The sequence below is a fragment of the Hippocampus comes genome, unplaced genomic scaffold (assembly GCF_001891065.2).
Source record: "Hippocampus comes isolate QL1 unplaced genomic scaffold, H_comes_QL1_v1.1 scaffold319, whole genome shotgun sequence".
Classification (NCBI taxonomy): Eukaryota; Metazoa; Chordata; class Actinopteri; order Syngnathiformes; family Syngnathidae; genus Hippocampus; species Hippocampus comes.
Genome location: NW_017806090.1, coordinates 177,537 through 192,898, shown reverse-complemented (window position 1 = coordinate 192,898; position 15,362 = coordinate 177,537). Strand labels below are relative to the sequence as shown.

Below are 15,362 nucleotides of genomic sequence, written 5' to 3'. Positions count from 1 at the left end.
CATGGTTGAAATTTCATTTTCAAACCCTGGAACACAAATTCAAATAGAGGAGGTGGCAGCAGATTTTAGACTTTAGTCATTGCACTATGCTCACCTATGCGAAACTGTTTGCTAATTTTTTACCGAGGGCTACACTGAGCTCCTCCTCTAACTCTCGGTGACCAAACTGTCAAAAATATGCATTCAACACCAGCCTTAAAGTGTTCCTTCAAAAAAAGAAAGCCCCAAAAAAATTACTTTGGCCACTATTTACAATGTGGAGACAGAAAGCTAGAATGGGCTTTTAACAGCTTCCTGATTTCAAGTAATGAGAGCACTCCAGCAGTAGAACGACTCGTCCTTGACCAACAAACCTTTCCTACTTTGTCTCTTTATTTAGAAAAAAAAACATAGAGAGATCAAAGTGACAATGACAAACAAAATACCAAAAAAAAAAAAAAAAACACTCTGGGCGCTACGGACAAATTAGGCAATATGAATTTAAAGAGCAGTCAGCCTCAGCATAAAAACAAACAACAAAGCATCACTCACTGTTCTTGAAGGAAGAAATCGATACTCTCCGGAGAAACCTGCCCGGTCACGGGATGACGAAAGGTGGTGCTTCTCTGGTTATGGCTGAAACCAAAGAAAAATAAGACAGGGGAAGAGGTGAGCAAAGTTCGCCCCTGGTCTCAACACGATGACAAATCAAACAGACCGACCACAACTGGGACGACAATAGGCCCACCCACGCCCACTCACCCCACTGTCCTCGCCAGTGTATAGCCTGTGTGGACTCAGCACAAAATACTGGCTGGAGCAGGACTGGGCCTTTACGGTATTCAAAGACAGATAAACAACATGGCCGACCACTATTACCGCTAGTTAATACATCAAAGTAAGTCATAAAAGAAACCTTGTTGCTGTGAAGGTGGCATCAAGCAATCAATGAGGCAATGCCATGACATCATGATAAAGTCCCTTCCTTATATGAGGATGCACAAAGGCATTATTAAGTGTCCAGTATTGTTTATCAGTTGTAGCATTAGCTTGTAGTGTTAACCTGTGCTAACTGAGCTGCGTGCTTTTGGATTGGTGTGTCTCAAGAACACCAAACTGAACAATGTTAGAAAAAACAAACTGTCGGATTAGAAATAAGTTTTTTTTAAATTGACGGTGTGTTGGCCTATAGCTTGAAAAAAATAAATAAATTGGAGAACCCCCTGTAGAATTCTTGTCTTCGAGTCATATAGATAGCATTAATTTTATGTAGGTTAGATTTGTGTTTTCGTGATGGTTTCTGAGACTTTTTTATGAGTCTACTCATCGCTGACAAATGTTATGTTGCGAAGTGAAACTGGCTTCAGAGGCTTTAAAATGCTCGGGTGCACTTCTGAACCGATGGCAAGTCATCAAATTTCTCGACCGTACCACACCGACGCAGAAAAAATTCACATCTTGGAATTACATTTGTCAAGCATTGATAATTGAAATTTAGTAGCAATGGGACAAATTCAACTTTGAAGGACCCCTGTAAAGGGTGAAATTAACGCTAAAATGTTAGCTTCTAACCAAAATGGCAGACATCCTGTCTCTTTTCAGCCATGTCTTCTTGACGCTACGAACAGACCAGCATTGTTTTGTTGTGTTTTCATGCTGATGTCACCAGCAAAACCAGTAGGAAAAGCAAAACAAAACAACAAAGGCTCGAACAACCAAACCTTCGGTCACTGGGCAACCTACTCTATAAACTGAGCAATAGCTGTCCAACACGGGCAGCCTGTTGCTGGGGCCCTGCCAGGAGCTGGAGATAGCTGGTGACCAGCTGGAATCTTGCTGGTGTCACCAACTACCAGCAGGGTAACGACAACTTGTTGGTCTTGCTAGGTGGCTCAGTTGGTAGAGCAAGGTTTGAGTGTTTGAATCTTGGCAGTTTTATTTTGCTTTTGCTGCTAGTCTTGCTGGTGTCAGACCAGCATGAAAACACAACAAAACCATGCTGGTCAACGCTGTTTATTTTAGCAGGGTTCTGATCCAACCCCCAAACACGGGGAGAAGTTTGTGAGCGGCACTTGTGTGACATAAAGTAGCCACCCTCCCCCCCCCACCCGTCCCCATCTCATGCAAACACACATGTACAACACATGATCTGACATAGCAATGCTGCACCTGCTGGAACACATGACTTCGCAGGAACATCCATCACGAAAGAAAACATTTGACATGAATTTATATCCTCTGACTAATATATATATATATTTATCAGATTATCGTTGGCCATCAATGGGAAATGGATGTGCACCTTTTCCCTTAACTGATGTCATGTTGTCCTTTAGACAGCAAACCAGATGTGTGGCCGACAAGTTATCTGGTCGTGGGTGTTGTGGAGTCAAAGGCCCGGGCTATTTAAAGGTTTTTCCAGACGAAATGCATTTGAAGTGCAGCGAGGCGGGGCGGCGTGTAGAGAGACAAGGTCATTCCCATTCCAGCGCATGTTTTGTGTGAGTGTGCGTGTGCTGGTTGAGAGCAAGTACAGTCAGGACAATAATTAACCCGATCAAGCCAAAAAAGTCAAGGAAGGTGACAGATCAGAGAAACGTGGTCCCACAATATAAGACTCGTCAACTTGATCTCGAATATTCACGAGCAGGCTAACTGACGTGTCCCCTAAAATGATGGTTGCGGATATTCTCGCTCACCTAAGTCATTTCTTTTTCAGGGCAACTGAACTGCTGTTTTTGTCTCCAGAATCATCATCATCTTTATTGGTCAAGTATGGAATAAAACGCACAAGGAAATTGTCTTCACAGTCACAGCCCGCCATCCAAGAAATATGAAAAATAACAATGACCAATAGAGGGAGACAGACTGAGTAACATATGGGTAACAAATTTCATGGTGCTCAGTGAACAAGCCTTCAGATGCTTAAGAAAAAAAAAAAAAAAAACAGGGTGCACGACTGTCTTGATATGAATTTGACAAATGTGGCTTTGAGCAGGCCAAATTGACCGTAGAATTGCCGCCTCAAACCAAGATGTCTGACTTCCTGTATCTATTCAGGTATGGCATCTTGAGACTGTTTTGTGTGTCTACTCATGATAGACATGCTGACCAAATGTCATGATGCTTAGTTAAGCTGGTTTAAGGACTGCATATTTGCAAAATTCTGGAGCGCACAACTGAACCAGTAGTGAGTCATCCAACTTTGCTGCCTGGCTGAATATTCCACAATCTGAACTCCAAATTAGAACATCTGCTGGCCCAACAAATCCTCTGAAGATGGGCACGGACTCACACTTGCACAGCATACACGCTAACTAACATCCATCCGGACACACACTTGCCATGCCAAGACCACAGCTAATAAATAAAACCTGACAGTATGCCAGCACCTTGGTTTACCTTCCGCCCGCATGATAACTTCTGCGCCTTCACCACTTCTCTGTCCCTCCGAGCAAGAAAATGTGCCGCGAGTACGCCGGCACGCTCGGAAATAGACGCAGTATTGTATGCAAACACACACACACACACACACTACATCGAATCAACATGCTGAGTTCCAAGCCAGGCCTGTGCTGTCAGTGAATTCCAGCGGGCATATGGCACTGACACATTTGGTTCAGCTCCACATCGCTGCTGCTATCATCTCTTGATGAGGTTTCACATGGAGTGATAGCATGCAGATATGGTCACACACACGCACACACACACACACACACACCTACGCCGCACTTGCACACTTAAGGCTTTAGGGGCATACCTCTAACCTGAAGAATAAATTGTTGGGTTTCCTACGGACACCACTAGTGCTGTCCTAATTAGCCTGTTGCATGAACTGATGTGGCCTACGCAGATGAGAGGCGAAACGTGTTCTGAGACGACACGAGAGTCGAGTTGAGATTGATTCTCTCTCCTTCTCTCTCGCCAGACATTGAATCTGACTTCCCTTACAGTCAAAGGCCCTGCACTCCTCGTGGCCGCGCTTTCCTAACTCCGACTCAAGTCCATCGGCGACTGACATGACCTACTAAGGGTAAATATATATTTTATTCGTAGAGCAGACCTATTGACCAGCCAGGAGGCTTTTCAAACGTTCACCATGAACCGTACAACACTTCTCTCCATGACCTGTTGGCCTCTTGAGAAAATAGTCGTCTGAAGCTTTTAGGCTACATAAAACATTTGATTGGGAGTGAACTTCAAGTCGTACTAATTACGATCTATGATACACAGTATTACATCAGAGTTTTAATGCTCTTTATTATTGCCTTGTTAAGATTGCATTTTCTACATCAAAACCAAGGAGGATGCCTGTAATGGAGCACGGAGGTGTCTCACATCTTGAAAAGCATGTTTGCCAAACTGCGAGATGTAATGTGGAGCGGTTCTAATTATTAATGAGTGATGAGAAATCCTTCAAGTGAGCTGCGCTCGCATTGCAAATTCTCTTTTAATCTCTTCATCAACTCAACCAGACGAGTGACTGAATGCAAATTCACAGTCGCCTGGAAGATAAGTTCGCAAACTTAAGAAGTATATATTATAAGGTGCACAATTGGCAGTCTGGAGATGACGGAATGGGTAACTTACACATCTGTGAATGCACCATTAATGCTGAAAGGTACCATCCAGGTTAACGCCTTTTTCATGGACGCCCTACTGCTTCAATCAGCAATACAATGCCAAACCATATTCTGCATGTGTTAGAACAGCGTGTCTTAGTAGTAAAAGAGTGCAGGTAGTAAACTGACATGCCTGCAGTCCAGACCTGGAGACTATCGAAATGTGTTATGAAGCGTAAAATAGGAGAACGGTTGGAATCGGATTTGTAGCTGGCTAGAAAACTAATGGCAGGTTGTTAAATTATAGCGCTTAACGGATACTGTTGGTAGGAAGGTAGTTTTAATCCCGTTCAAAAAAAGTCATTCATAAAAACCTGAGTGAAATTGAAAGAGTCGTGACACTTGCCGCTCTCATCATCTCAATGACAGGTAGTCTCCAATTTATCAAGCACTGTCTCTTCGACTCTCTGCTTGGATATGGCTGTCAGGACACCATCATTACCCGACTATCTGTCATCTATCTATCTGAGGAGACTCAACAATGTGTGAGTCAACTTGACAACAAATGAGGGGAAACACTCAGACAGGCGTTAAAGCTCGTCTCACGCCGTAAGCACTTCACACACTCCAACGCTCTGGCTGATGACAAATGACAAAACGTGGAGAAAGAGAAGCCCCGCGGGCACAACACAAAGATTCAGACGTGGAAGCTCCAAGAGAAACACACCTTCCGGGCTGCTCAGAATATGTGACATCAGTATTTACAAAAAAAAAAACAAATATAAAAAAACCCCACGATGAAGTCACTTTTCCAATATAAGCTACAGGAGTGAGCGGCCATGTTAATTAGCGGATGGAACACGAACGTCGGTTACATATTAAGAGGGATGGATGATGAAGAGTGAAAAGAGGCCGAGGATTATGTTCTTAATTCTACTTCATTCATGTAAATTAGGCATTAGCGACTGCTAAAACATAATCCCATTGTCGGCAGTGCTGGTGGAATAAGAACTGAAAACAAATACAAGAATTATAAAAGGTTGTCAGTAGGTCATGGTAATATCATGTTTATTCAACACCTATTTATTGTAATCTGAACCGATTTTTTTCCCAAAGTGACCTTGTTGAGAAACTACGTATCATACCGGTTGAGGAAATCATGAACATTGGTGTGCTTCTACGCTTTTTGAGTGTGGTGTCATATTCAACTGTCAACCCTGGCCAGTTTTCCGAGCAGATCGGAGATGCAAAATGATTCTTAACACACCGCGACATCGCAGCGTAATCGTTGGGTACCATGCTTTTGAGAGTCAGACTTTGATTGATGGGAAGAGACCGAAAAAAGGTTAAAATTTGGCTTTTGGGATTCGAATTGAGCATGGTGTAGCAAATGGTTCTTCAAAGAGAGTTGCAAAGGTTAAAATGAATACCGTCTTTTCCACACTATAAGGCGCTTCGGAGTATAAGGTGCACCTTCAATGAAAGGCCTGTTTTGAAACTGTTTTCATATATTGGGCGCACCGCCTTATAAGGCGCATAGAAGAGAAGCTACAAGTGTGGCTGTGGTTGCGATATGCATCCACTAGATGGAGCTACGCTAAACGGAATACAATAAAATACAATTCATATCGCTTTATTTATCTCGAGCTTTCACAATCTCTGCAGCTGTAACAAAAGTGCTTTCCAGAATATTTAAAATAATACGTCCGGGAAAATCAGAATATTCATCCATATATAAGCCGCATCGGATTATAAGGCACACTGTCGGCTTTTGAGAAAACTGGATGCTTTTAGGTGCGTCTTATCGTGCGGAAAATACAGTACCTATTTTTACAACGGTAAATATGGTTTTTCTGCATGAACTGAGGAACAAATAAGTGACGCTGAACTTTGTTTCAGGAGACATTGTTGAAAATCAATTGTGCTCTTGCCTCAGGCCCATTTCAGTGATCATTTCAAAGCTCTTAATTCCACTTTGCTGGGTCTTGCTTCCGCTGCTCTTTATGTTTTTCAGCCCCCCTGTCACCTTGGGTGAGGGCTGTAAAGTGGCACTTAATTGTAGCGCCGCTGAGAAGCACCACGCCGATTCTTCAGCGCTGATGAGCTTTCTTGATTGTGTCTGTATTCGCATCTGGTGTAGGGATGCGATGGAGTGGGTCGGGTGCTCCGCGTTACGAACGCTCAATCAGAAAACAGCAGCCTGAGCCGCGACTACTTTGCATTGTGATGCCGTAAAACAAATGATAAGTAGCCCCCCTCCCACTTACCAACCCTGGCCCCTCAGGAGACTGCTGCAGGACATCTTGTTGCCATGGTAACATCTACATGAAACCATCTTTAGCTTAAAATAAGCCCCTCCACTTTCATGTCCAGCGCCATAGATATTTCCAAACAGCGCTGGGATGTTCTTGCAGATGGCGATTAGAGTACTTCCAGCAACACCTCCTTTAAATATTTTGTGTGTGTGTGTGTGTGTGTGTGTGTGTGTGTGTGTGTGTGTGTGTGTGTGTGTAGAGCTTTGGGGAAGGAAAAGAGGCAGTCGGCATGGCGACTGACAGCCTGGCATGCTAACAAGTCGGTAACGCATTCACATTCAAAACATTTCACAGTGTGCTGAAGGGACCGGTCTGAAAGGAGACAAAATGTGCATCCACGTTTGTGTGTGAGTGTGTGTATCACATCTAAATCAAAGCCAGAGTTTGTAGAGGGGGGAAAAAAAGGGGCCTTTATCAGAAAAAAAAGTTGTCTTTTGTAAATTTGACGCACCACAGAGAAGAATGCTGTTCACAGCACTGCCAAATTTGAATGATTGAAAATATTATCACTACTTATATATTGGGAGAGGGATGATTCATGCCGGACGCCCCGGTGTGTCACTGGTCACTGTTTTACCCATATCCAAAAATGGTGAAAAAGAAATAGTGAAAAAAAATGGCTGCTTCAAACTAAAATTAAGACTTCCTATTTCAGGCATGAATTTTTGAGACTTTTAATGCATCCTGTAATGGAAAACATGTTCACCCATTTATGTCTCAATTGAAACTGGTATCAGGGTTAATTTTTTCAAATTCCCTTTTTCAAAGCTAATCTCAAAAACATTTATAAAGATGAGCGTCCTTGCCCCTTCACTGACTTTCTCACGTTGACAATGCCTTGGAGCAAAACTATAACAGAAACGCGGATAAAAGAAGTGAAAGTATCCTTCACGATACATGACGTGATTACAAACTAAATTTAGCAACAGCGATACTGTGCGACTGGCACTGTATTTTACTCGCAAACATCGCCCAATATAATTCATATATATCAAATTAACATACACACATCAAGCAATACTTACAGTCATTGAATTCTGAAGCAACCACGTGCACGCAGCGCAAGTGGCTAGCATGCAGTCACTACTTCCATTCCATTGAATGTCTACTACCTGCTTCTGCTGTGCCGCAGCCTAGCATGCTTACTCCTTCAAAGACGGAAAGACGCAAAGTTCCTACAACATTCAAAGACACGTCAAAATAAAAGTCTGAATTGTCTTAACAGTGCAACCACACGACACAGCAATTACTTCAAAGGGGCATAACTCTCAGGCAGGACAGATAGCAGAGATAAAAAGTTACCCCCTGCTTAAAACCAAAATGGCCGACTCCCTGTTCAATTGTGTTCAATTCAATCAGTGTTTGCAGGGTGCTAATGAGGCGGCAAGTGTGACACATACTTTCCCGAGCCGACTCCATTTGCACTTTTTAAACTCCTCGTTGTGTGCTTTGGACAAGGACCTGTCCAGCATTGACAGTGAGAATAGCCCGCTGGTACAACTGCGTAAAGCACCCATGTCGGTGAGAAATGACGAGTTCGCTGGCCAACAGTGCTCCATTATGATGTAACACACGCACATACACACATTTACACACACACACACCGGCGCCTCCGATTTTATCATCTCTGGGTGCTTCGCAATAAACTATACAAGTCATCGGCGGCCTTGCTAATATGACTGCAGACACTGTGTAGAAGGTCTAAAAATCAACTTGATCCTGAAACCGGCTTATAAAGATGAAAATATAGTACCGTATTTTCCGCACTAGAAGACGCACTGAAAAGCATTCAATTTTCTCAAAAGCCAATAGTGTGCTCTATAATCCGATGCGACTTATATATGGATCAATATTATTTCTTGGATGTAGTATTTTAAATGTTAAAGCGCTTTGTTTCAGCTGTAGCGGTTATGAATGCTCTATATCAATAAAGTTGTATTGTATTGAACTGTATTACCTTTAGCATAGCTCCATCTAGTGGATGCATAACGCAACCGCAAGAACTATTGTAGCTTCTATTCTAAGCCCCTTATAATTGCGCCATACAATGGAAAAAGTCATTTCCGAACAACAAAGCGGACCAGATTTAAAGCCGCAGCAGCCAAATTTTGTGCACTTTTCCAAGAATATTGATAATTATCGGCCAACGATTGATCGGAGCATCCCGAGTTTTTTTTTTTTTTTTTATATATGTTTGTGTCGTCGACAAATACTGTGTTTTTCAGCGAATGTCGGTCATCCCAAATCCCCCATCCACGAATATACCCAGGCCGAATTTAGGTTCCAATACGTTCCTGTCTGGAGTAGACCACAACCCAGTTCTGTCTAGGATTGGGCCCAAGATTAGAGACTACGAGAGCCCAACAGTTTTTCTTCAGAGACACAGATGAAGAACGACGAGTAGGCTGGAATTACCTTGCAGTAATTCCATTGAGACAAAGTATGTGGAATGCATTTGGCGACAACCAGTGGAGGGCGCCATTAATACAGCCCATCTTTTCTTCGGCCTAAACGGGCTGCCCAGTAAAACAGCCAGTGTTAGTTCCGGGCTTCAGTGTCAGATGTCATTGTCGAGGGGAAAAAAAAAAAACAAGTCTTGTGTCAAGGAATGCTGAATGTTCCGTCTGAGTGGACTGCCATCGTGACCTTTGGGGTGTAATTCCGCTAGGACCGCTTGTCAAAGTGTCAAGTGTCCACCACACAACATCAAGAAAAAGAGAAAATATCCAGAGTGAAGGACAGGAGTCGGCTGGGATAGGATGCCCGGTGTGCACAGTGCAAGTCACCAGAGGGAAGGGGGCAAACATACCGAGCCGGCTAACGATAGCATCCATAGCATCTGTGAGATGCTGAAATTCAGAACTGATCGCACAAACCAAAAATCATGAGTGAAAACTCACCAATTTGCAGTTCGTTATTCATGAATTCAATTTTTTGTTGTCTTTTTTTGGGAGGGGGAGGGTTCAGCTAGACGCCGGAAAACTCCACTGTTGATGTTTTATATTACACTTTATGATGAACTTTATGAAAAAATCCAGGATGTCGCAAGATGCCGCTAAAGCTACTCTAAATAGGAAAGTGGTAATGTCGAGGAATTGGTGTGAAGGAAGTATGTTCAAGTGAAACATTTTTGAGTGACGGACAAGCGCGTCGCAGTGGAGCCAAATTTAGCCTGGGTTGTTCATGGAAGAGTAGAAATTTTTCACCGCAAGAAATTGTCACTGTCGAGCAAGTATTTGATACATTACGCCAGGATCTCGTGTCGCCATATGCCTCAGCTGTTTTCTGCATAAAAGGTTCATCGTGGCTTCGAGGCAGCAAGTGCTGAGTGTCCGCCTAAAAGTGACTTGAGCCTACAGTATTGATTAAGCACTTTTTTTTTTAATTCTTTCAGCATCCTTTTAGAAATCCGAAACAGCGGTGGTAGTGAAGGTGGTAAATGATTCTACACTGGAAAGAGTTTCATCTGTCACAAGCATTACTCAGCAGGATATCGCACACGCACATACATACGTACATGCTGTAAATATTGAAGAGCAACATCCATCATCGGCTGAAAAACATCATATTACTGCCTCCAAGCAGGGAGAAAACAAGAGTTGGAGCACATCGGTAGTCTCCTCACAACAATGTAGTTTTGAATGTACTGTACGTCTGTCAAGTATTCAGTGCTTCCTTTTCATTTTACGTTACAGCCTTTTTTCTTTAAAATTCTACATACAAACCCAATCTTTTTTTTTTATCTTTGATGATTCATGTTTGTCAGCAATTTAATTTGTCTTGTTTAACATGATACCAACACCTACAAAGTATATATAGATGAACAGAAAGAACAGTCAAATGACAAAATCTAAATAAACACAATGCGGTTACGCACAACACACAAGTTCATTGTTGAATGTCAATCAGTTTTTCACCCATGGTCTCTCTCAATACATTTGGTGGTTTCACAAATCGTGCTCAAATACGCGATACATAACACACAGACACACACCAGCACACACACTCTCCAAGATGTATGTTAATGATTGATCAATCGTTTGTTGTCTGCCATTGGAATAGCAAATGGAATACCAGCCTTGTTAGTGGCAGGTACTGTACACACAGACCGACACACGCACATGCACACACGCACAAATCTTGACGCTCACCTCCGCGCTAGGCTGACCCTCTCAGTTTATTCTGGATTAGTGAAGCGAGCATCAAAGTCTGGTCAGCAAGCACTACTTTCATTCCAACGAAGTGGATTCGGGCGAAAAATGTAGGCGAGTCCTCTGACAGATGAGGTAATGATTAACAGGCTCTCAGAACCGCGGAGGTGATCGATAAGTCACACACCGGTCAGACCTGGCAGCTAAATGACTCGCAAGCTAACTGGGAGAGGTGGGGGACTTGTACAATACAATACCTCCTGATTTTGAGTTACATGACTTGACCAGTCTGACTGAGAGTAAATCAACAGCATTTGGGACACGGCTCGGCTAAAACTAAGAATAGACAAGTTTTGATTTCGATAACCAACAGCTGGTCAAACATTAACTAAGCTATATGTAGGTTATTCATTTGAAGAAGATAATAAAGTAATAGGCAATATGAAGATTGCTTGGGACCTTATGAAACTGTATCTTTGTCTGTAACAATATCTGTGTCTTCCTCAAAAGATCGTTGGCCAAGTTTAATTCACACCTAACCTTTAAAAAAAATTTTCACAGTAACATGGGATGTGCGGAAAACTTGAACGTTAAGACTTGAGACTTACATACTTATATGCACAATTGTGACTTATTCGCTGCTAACTGGCTAATGAGCACATTAGCAAATGAGCTAACCTACGAGGTAAAGGACCATTTTACAGGTTTTGTTGTCAAACAACAAATGTCCTGCCAGTATGACTAACAAATCGTTTGGCTAATGAACGAGCTAGAGGACTTACTAAAAGAATTTGTGGCTAACCAACAAATGTTAATGAGCAGGCTAGCTAGTACACTATCAGGCAAACTGCTAGGCTACCGTATATCATACATTATGTGGTTAAAGTCCAAATGTCCTGGCAGCTGAATGTCTATCAAGGTAACAGGCAAGTAAGCCAACAAGCAATTGGTCGAACTATCAAGCTAGTGGACTAGCTCAAATCTTCTGACAGCATAATTACACTACTGGGCCACAAGTATGCTTTACAATTAGGAGTTGTTGTTTTTTTCTTTTATTTTCAACGAGCAATTTCCTCCTTGTTATCAGAGTGACGACTTTAAATATCTAACTCATATTTTATCTTAATACTGGAATAAATTGAAGGTGAACAGGAAGCCCCCAATGGGATTTTCTATCTGCAGCAAGGATTAACAATCGAAGTGAGGAGCAAATTTTAAATGAAGCACAGTGACAGTGAAGCGTCATTTGAAGGACAGTCATTTGGAAAAAAAAATAAAAATAAAAAATGAATGAGACAGCAGTAGCATCTCAATCAATTACCTCAAATTCCCGAAATGCAACAAATTTCAGATGCTCTACAGGTAGACAATTCCGTGGATGACTCAGTCCTTGTGGGATACTGCAGTAGGCGTGAGTAGCAACAATTGAGTTGTTTCAGAGGGTTTATTTAGATGAGGACAAACTTCCTGGCCGATATCGCTGGTCGGCGACCAGCCCGGCGGTCCAAGCTGTGAGTCATTCCGCGGTTAATTCCCTCTGCCCCGAAGCAAAGATCACAACCGACCAACACCGCCTCCACTGCTGCTCACAAATAAACACCGGGATTTAAAAAAACGGAGGAATATATTTAAACATCAGTTTGCTTGATTCAGTTACTTGCCATCCGATTCAAAATGTCGATTTTATTGTTGCACAACTTTGCGCTGTGGTCCATTAGACTTTTATCTCGTAGATGAAAATTTTTTTTTTTCAATTGTAGCATTGTTTTTTTCTTCCATAATTGTTGTTAAACTATGATATCCTTGCTGTACCGTACTTGACAGATTTATGATGGCTTCTGTGCAATTACGTGAGGGTTCAGTCTTGTTACGTTATTTTTCAAAAGGAGAAAATTAGTTTGATGGAAGCCTCCCGAAATGGACGGGGCCGACCACCAATCTTATTTTCCCAGGGCGTCTGGTTAATGGAAATAAAATTTAAGACTATTTTAACGCCACTCGGATGAAATGTAAGCCCTCTCCTCCACGAAAGATGACCAGTAGTGGGCAATATTTCACAATAAACATTTCTACTGTGAAGGTAGTTCCGGCCAGCAGCATTTTTTCTCACACTCACAAAACACTCAACAAAATGAAATATTTACTGAACATCTTCAACTTGTTTTTGTTTGTGTGTCTGACTTTTTATTGAACTTTTAAGAGCGGATTGAAGAATAAAGTGGCCCTTTCTTAAGAGCTCATTTAGGGCTTCATTTTGGAAAAATCTAATTCAAGACGTTGCAGAGCTGCATGAATAACACATAGCTACAATGAATCAGTGGTGGAGCGCTCCAGTAGCCGTCAGGGGTCCATGGCTGCTGCAGTATTTGATATAGAGGCAGACGTGGGCAGGGGTCTGCTCTTTGTTGGCCGACAACCCCTCGGGGAATGGAGCTGGATGGCAGGACCAATGTCGTAAGCCAACAATAGAATGGATTACAATAATGGTTGTGTTGAGCTGTTCGCCGTTTTGTTTTGGGGTTTTTTTTTTTTCAGGAAAGACATTAACAGCTAAGTAAATTACATGACGCAGAGGAACAATAAAGGCACTTTTCTAGTCATCTTCTGTCACAGGTAAAACCGGTTTGGGATTTCGGTTGGAACCGAGTGCACAATGAACAAGTCCGGAATAACCAGTTTGACCACAACAGTCACCGAATGACCTAGTAAACCCTCTCGATTAACGATGATTTGTGCCAAAACATTCTTCCCTGGTAAAAGTTTCATCCATGAACAAGATTTTGTGGGAACTACGTTTTGAACAGGTAATCCTACTAACAATAGCATAAATAACGTTCGTGAGCTATTCAAAGGACGTCAACATTGATAAAGAATGGCGGGCTTATTCTCTGCCAACTATTGGTTATGAATGCAAACGTGACAAAAATGCCGGAGGAGTAATGCTGGGTTGGGTTGCAGCGAACTTGCGTCAGCGTCTCTACACACAATATGCAGATAAGCCAATGAGGGGCGGCTCCTCAGGCTAGGGTACATTTGTGGAATGTTAACTAAATTACTTTTTTGTGATAGATGCTAACTTAGAATAAAAGTGAAGCCCTAGGACAAACACTTGAGGTACACCACAGATTAAGAATGTCATTTCAAAATTCAAACAAGAATCCAGAATCCGAACCTCCATCCACATTAACACAATTCTTTGGTTTCCTTGTGTCGAAAAGATCATTAATCATTATGCCTGGTAATTTACACATGCTTGCTATTCACCTGAAGAAAATTATGTCCACTTTCTACTAATATGAAACAAAGTTGGATACGTATTGACAAGGTTTTTCTCTTGGTATTTTTCTCAAGATCGTACTTTACAATAGGTGTGAAGACTAACCCCTGAGGTACACCACAGACACATAAGTTCCTCTTAAAATTCAAACAAGAATAAAGCAACCAATATGAAAAAAAATGCGACTTTTTACCTTGTATTTTTCTGATTTTGTGTCGACATATTCGAGAATATGGGGTTTTCGTTCACTGCTGTGAACATCAAAACTATTTTAAAAAATTTTCACAATTTAGTCATCCACATAATTTGAGTTTCACTTCTTGATTTGAACTACTGAAGAGAAATAGAAATGAAGTTTTCTGCAATATTCTCATTTATTGAGCAATCCAAACTATGTTGCTCTTCCATTATGCTGCAAATTCTTCAATTTCACAATGTGTTTAAAAAAAGTGTGTTGAGAAAGTTCAAATGTGTTTGTTCGAAGGTTTTATTAGAAATAGATCAAATGATATGGTTTCTCTTTATCACGGAGGGTCTGAATTGTGTCCCTCGCAATGAACGGGGGTTTCACTGTTGTGCTTTTCTATCTTCAAGGTACTCAAAGCCCACAAAAAATCTTCAACAAGGTCCTGAGAGTTGAAGCTGTCTACAGGTTGGAGAAAAAAAAAAAAAACACTCTAACAACCGAGTTACGTTGCCCCAACTAGGTTTGGGTAACCGTTTGTAAACCCTTTAAAACAAACTTGTCGGAATTAACAAGACAGCAACTAATCCCGCCCTTTCAGATAGCCGATTTGGAATGTCGGTAAGTAGGTCGCATACCTGCAAGGAGCATGGTAGAAGGGATATCCAGGCTGTGGTATGTGATTGCAGTATCCCGACTGATCCCACATGATGCTTTCTTTCAATTTCCCCACAAGTCCACAAGTGCTGTTTCTATTTCGATAGTTTCACATTAATCACTGTCCCCGAATGGCTCCGGGAATGATGTCAGATGAAACCACGCACTGGTTTGCACACCTGGAAAGGAAGTCCTTCCCTTCCCCCTGCTCCTGTTTTTTTTTTTTTTTTTTTTGGG

The 15,362-nt window shown here is 41.9% G+C and overlaps 1 protein-coding gene across 1 annotated transcript in view; it reads right to left on the bottom strand.

The window, feature by feature from the left end:
- The window catches only part of LOC109530824 (pleckstrin homology domain-containing family A member 7-like), an 82,617-nt gene that overhangs the window by 39,529 nt on the left and 27,726 nt on the right, over nt 1-15,362 (bottom strand). Inside the window, exon 4 of the mRNA XM_019894722.1 lies at nt 532-615. Within this exon, the coding sequence (XP_019750281.1) occupies nt 532-615 (84 nt within the window). The remainder of the gene's footprint in view (nt 1-531; nt 616-15,362) is intronic.